General features: G+C 66.6%; 1 protein-coding gene across 1 annotated transcript; it reads left to right on the top strand.

Moving 5' to 3' along the window:
- Window positions 1-100: 100 nt before the first annotated feature.
- Window positions 101-4,902, top strand: LOC115271468 (complement C4-B-like; the record flags this gene model as incomplete). Its single annotated transcript, XM_029914025.1, has 8 exons — window positions 101-171; window positions 572-660; window positions 1,029-1,111; window positions 1,206-1,302; window positions 1,589-1,694; window positions 2,665-2,788; window positions 4,272-4,387; window positions 4,676-4,902. Coding segments are annotated over 8 exons (913 nt in total), but the record flags the coding sequence as incomplete, so codon positions are not given.
- Window positions 4,903-4,957: the final 55 nt, after the last annotated feature.

The following is a 4,957-nucleotide window of genomic DNA, read 5'->3' as shown; positions in this document are numbered from 1 at the left end:
CCCTGCTTATCCCCTGCCCCCCACGGTCCCCAGCCCCCCACCCCCTGCCCCCTTTCCCCCAGCTCCCCCCATTCACAGCCTGTCTCGTTCCCCCACCCAGTTCACTTCCGAGTCTTCGCCCTGAACCACGAGCTGCACCCCACGGCCGAGTCCATCACCATCACCGTCCTGGTGAGAGCCGGGGGGGGGGCAGGATTGGGCCCATGGGAGGGTTGGGGGGGTGGGAAACCGAGGCTGGGAGGAGGAGGGGGAGGATCCGGCCCATGGGGGATGGGAGACCGAGGCGGGGATGGGGAGGATCGGGTCCATGGGGGGCTGGGGGGGCTGGGAGCCCGAGGCTGGGAGGGGGAGGGGGAGGATCCGGCCCATGGGGGACTAGGGGGGGCAGGGAGCCCGAGGCTGGGAGGGGGAGGGGGAGGATCTGGCCCATGGGGGGCTGGGGGGGCCGGGAGCCCGAGGCCCATGGGGGTGGGGCCCCGTGGAGGGGGCTACGGGGGCAGGATCGGGCCCCGCTGGTACGAGTGGATCGGGCCCCCGCTAACACCCTCCCCCCCCCCCGTCTGCCCCCCAGAACAACCGGGGGCTGCAGGTGCGGAAGGTGGAACGGTTCCCGCAGAACTGGGTCATCACGGACCAGCTCTCGATCCCCGACATCTCCGAGTGAGTGGGGGGGCCGGGACTGGGGGTGACACTGACACCCCATTGCCCTGGGAGGGCACCAGGGGTGGAGGGGGCAGAGAAGCCCCCCAGAGCTGGCTTGTGCCCAGTCCAGACTGGGGGAGCCCCTGCTGGGGGGAGTGCCCCCCAGGAGTGGGGTGTCGGGGGACTCCCTGGAACCTGTCTGCCTGTCTGGGGGCGGGACCCCAACATCCTTGTCTGGGAGGTCTGGGGGGCAATGGGGGGCTGCCCCCGAACCTCACAATAGGGACCCTCGGAACAATCAGGGGCTGGGAGCGGGGTTCCCTAGGAAGAGGGGCTGGGGGAGCTCGGGGGGCCCGGATCCCCTCTCACCCCCTCGCCCCTCCCAGGCCCGGGACCTGGCGCATCACGGCGCGATTCTCCAACGCCCTTGAGTCCAACACCAGCACTGAGTTCGAGGTGAAGAAATACGGTGAGTCCCGGATGCCTGGGTTCTCGCTCGGGAAGGGGGGAGGGGGGGCTGGGAGCCAGGACTCCTGGGTCCCATGTGTGTTTTCTCTCCCCAGTGCTCCCCAATTTCGAGGTGAAGATCGTCCCCGAACGGACCCACATGCTGGTGACGGGACAGGGGGGCCCCGATTTGCGCATTGACCTGCAGGTCAGGTAGGGGCAGCTCCCCCGCCCCCCCCCCCCTCTGGCTGGGCCCAGGCAGCCGGGGGGGGGGGTTATGGGGTGCTCTGGCTCCCAGCTTTCCCCAGGCTCCCCGGGATCCCCCCTCCTTGTGACTGGGCTCGGCCCCAGACTCCCCACGGGGCTGGGACGGGCCTCGGGGTGCAGCTCCCCACCGAATCCAGACCCCGGCAGAGCCGTCCCTCTGCCCCCCACACTGACCCCCCTGGGCTCTGCGCCTCGGTGTCAGGGTTTGGGGTGACCCCCCCTCTCTCTCCAGGTTCGTCTATGGGAAGGGGGTGAACGGCGTCGCCTACCTGAGGTTTGGGGTGAGCGACGAGGACGGGGAGAAAACCTTCCTCAGGGGCCTGGAGCAACAGGTCACGGTGAGACCCCCATTCCCCCCACGGAACCCCCATCCCTCTGGGACCCCCCTCCCCCCACAGGAACCCCCCATCCTCCCATGGACCCCCATCCCTCTGGGACCCCCCTCCCCCCACAGAACCCCCCCATCCTCCCACGGAACCCCCATCCCTCTGGGACACCCCTCTGGGACCCACATCTCTCTGGGACACCCCTCTGGGACACCCCATTCCCCCCACGGAACCCCCATCCCTCTGGGACACCCCTCTGGGACACCCCATTCCCCCCACAGGACCCCCATCTCTCTGGGACCCCCCCTCTGGGATCCTCCATCCCTTCACAGGACCCCCATCCCTCTGGGACCCCCTTCCCCCCATGGAACCCCCATCCACCCACAGGATCCCCATTCCTCTAGGATCCCCCTCCCCTCCTGGGACCCCATGGGATGCCCCCAGAGCCCCCCAGGGACCCTCTGTCCTGGGACCCTCCAGCGCCCTAGGGTCCCCCTCCCTCCCAGCCCCCTGTGAGCCCCCTTCAGTGAGTCCCCCTGGACGGGACCCCTGGGGGACCCTCACATGCCCCCAAAGGACCCCCCCCCACTGCGCAGGCAGCAGCGACTCCCAGCCAGTCTGTGACATGGGCGGGTTATTCGCCCTCGGGAATCCGGTGCCAGACACAGCTTGGGAGCACAGGGTGCTGGGACCTGCAGCAAAGTCCAGCTTGGGGGGGACCCAGAGGCCACCCCACCTGCCCCATGGGGGCTCAGCAAAAATTGCACCCCCTGGTCCCCCCCGGGTGTCTGTGTAACACATGGGGAAACTGAGGCACACAGAGTCTTCATGCAAAATGTTAAGGAAGAAACCCTCCCACTTTGTCACAGCTCCCTCTGCCCCCCTTCCTCCCACCCCCACTCCGTGGGGGCCCCCCCGGCTGGGTCCATGTGTATGGGGGGGCTGGGTATCATCTAATCCTCTCCCTCCCACTCCCCGGCAGGTGAACGAGGGAGCAGCGAAAGTGATCCTAAACCGCAGCCTCCTAGCGGAGAAATTGGGACGCCCCCTGCAGGACCTGGCAGGGACCAACCTCTACATCGCGGTGACTTTCATAGAGACCGCCAGTGAGTGCGGGGGCCGGGGCCCAGCCCCTCTAGGGGGCATCGGATCCCATCTGGCCCCAGGGCAGGGACTGGCTGGCTTGTGGGGTGGGGAATGGGGCTGGGGCCTGTCCCCTCTAGGGGGGACCAGCTCCCATCCGGCCCCAGGGCAGGGACTGGCTGGCTCGGGGGGGCGGGGAATGGGGCCCAGGGCCTGTCTCCTCTGGGGGGCATCAGCTCCCATCTGGCTATAGGGCAGGGACTGGCTGGCTCAGGGGGGCAGGGAACGGGGCCCAGGGCCTGTCCCCTCTAGGGGGCATTGGCTCCCATCCGGTCCCAGGTACTCCTGGGGGAATTCTGCACCAAAAAATAAAAATTCTGCAACAAAAATTCTGCGCACAATATTTTAAAATTCTGCATAAATCTGCATATCTTATTTGTCAAAATAACACAATATAATCACACCAGTTACAATTATGTTTGGTCATTTATTTCAAATTACCTGTCAGCAAGTGTGTCTGGAACAATACAGACAACAAAAATGATTCAGGAGATGTCTTTTGACAAACAGATTCCTTACTAGGCAAATTAATCCACAACTCAGAGTAATACTTCATTGAAACGACAATACAGAACCGGATTTCCCGCCCCCCAAAGAAGCAAAGGCTGGGGGGAGTCGGGGTAATGGAGGAGCTGAGGGAGGGCTGTCCACATGTGTCCCTTCACCCTCTCTCAGACACCCACTGCCCCATCCCCATGTGTCCCTGCACCCCTACCCCGTCCCCATGTGTCTCTGTGGCCCCACTCAGCCACCCCGTCCCTATGAAGCTCTGCACCCCTCCCCCATCCCCATGTGGCCCTGCGCCTCCCTTCCCGCGTGGCCCGGTGCCTCCACTCCCATTCCGCCCTGCCCCAGTCTGTCCTCCCCCACTAGCCCTTGAGCGCCTGTCTGAGCCCCCCAGCGCCCCGCACTGTCCGTCGCCCCATAGCCCCTGACCGGGCCCGTGCGAAGAAGGTGGCTCGTTCTCTTCCCTCGCTGGCTGGGAGCGGCTGCTTTGTTCTAGCACCGCAGCACCCTCTGGGGGGCAAAGGCGGAACTGCAGCAACACTTTGGCAGAAGCTTTTTTCTGCGCAAAAATATAAAATTATGCATGGCTCATTAATTATGCGCACATGCGGTAGTGCAGAATTCCCCCCGGAGTACCCAGGGCGGGACGGGCCGGCTCAGGGGGGCGGGAATGGGGCAGGGCCTCTCCCCTCTGGGGGGCGCCGGCTCCCACCCGGTCCCAGGGCAGGGACTGGCTGGCTCAGGGGGGCAGGGAATGGGGTAGGGGTCTGTCCCCTCTAGGGGGCGCCGGCTCCCACCCGGCCCCAGGGCAGGGACTGGCTGGCTCAGGGGGGCAGGGAATGGGGTAGGGGTCTGTCCCCTCTAGGGGGCGCTGGTTGTGATCCTGCAGGGCGGGGGCTGGGCCTGTACCCGCCGTTCACGCTCGCGTCCCCCCTGCAGGTGGGGAGCTGGAGGAGCAGGAGCTGAGCACTGTCAAGTTCGTGACGTCTCCCTACAACGTGGACCTGTCGCAAACCAAACGGCACTTCATCCCCGGAGCGCCCTTCCTCGTGCTGGTGGGGGGAGCTGCCGCTGGCTGCCTGGGGCTGCGGGGGGGAAGCTCACGGGTGGGGGAGCTGGGGGTCAGGGGTGGGGGGCGTGGGGCTGGGTGATCGGGGGTGGGGGGACTGGGGGTGTATAGCTGTGGGTCAGGGGTTTGGGGTTTGGGGAATCAGGGCTGGGAGGGTCGGGGTGGCGGGCGTGGGTCTGGGGGGTCTGGGTAAGGGGCATGGAGCTGGGGGGCTTTGCATACACAGGGCTGTTTGTGTCTGCGCCCCCACCCCCACTCTCCCATCTCCCCCCAGGCCCGTGTCACCTTGGCCGACGGCTCCCCAGCCCCTCGCACCCCCGTGTGGGTCTCAGCCGAGGTGTCGGGGGGCCCATCCCACCCCGAGAGACGGGTGGTGGCGGACGAGAGCGGGGTGGTGATGTTCCCCCTCAACCTGGACTCCAGAGTCAGCGCCCTCACCCTGAAGGTACAGCCCCTGGGGGAGCGGGATGGATGGGGGCTGTCTGGGAGGGATGGGGAGGGGTGGGGGATGGATGGGGCTGGGGGCTGGCAGGCGGGGGGTGGGGGATGGGGAGGG

The sequence above is a fragment of the Terrapene carolina genome, unplaced genomic scaffold, assembly GCF_002925995.2.
Source record: "Terrapene carolina triunguis isolate 2854851 unplaced genomic scaffold, T_m_triunguis-2.0 Scaffold27198, whole genome shotgun sequence".
Lineage (NCBI taxonomy): Eukaryota > Metazoa > Chordata > Testudines > Emydidae > Terrapene > Terrapene triunguis.
Note: the sequence above shows the minus strand (reverse complement) of the source record. Positions and strands in the feature narration are given on the sequence as shown.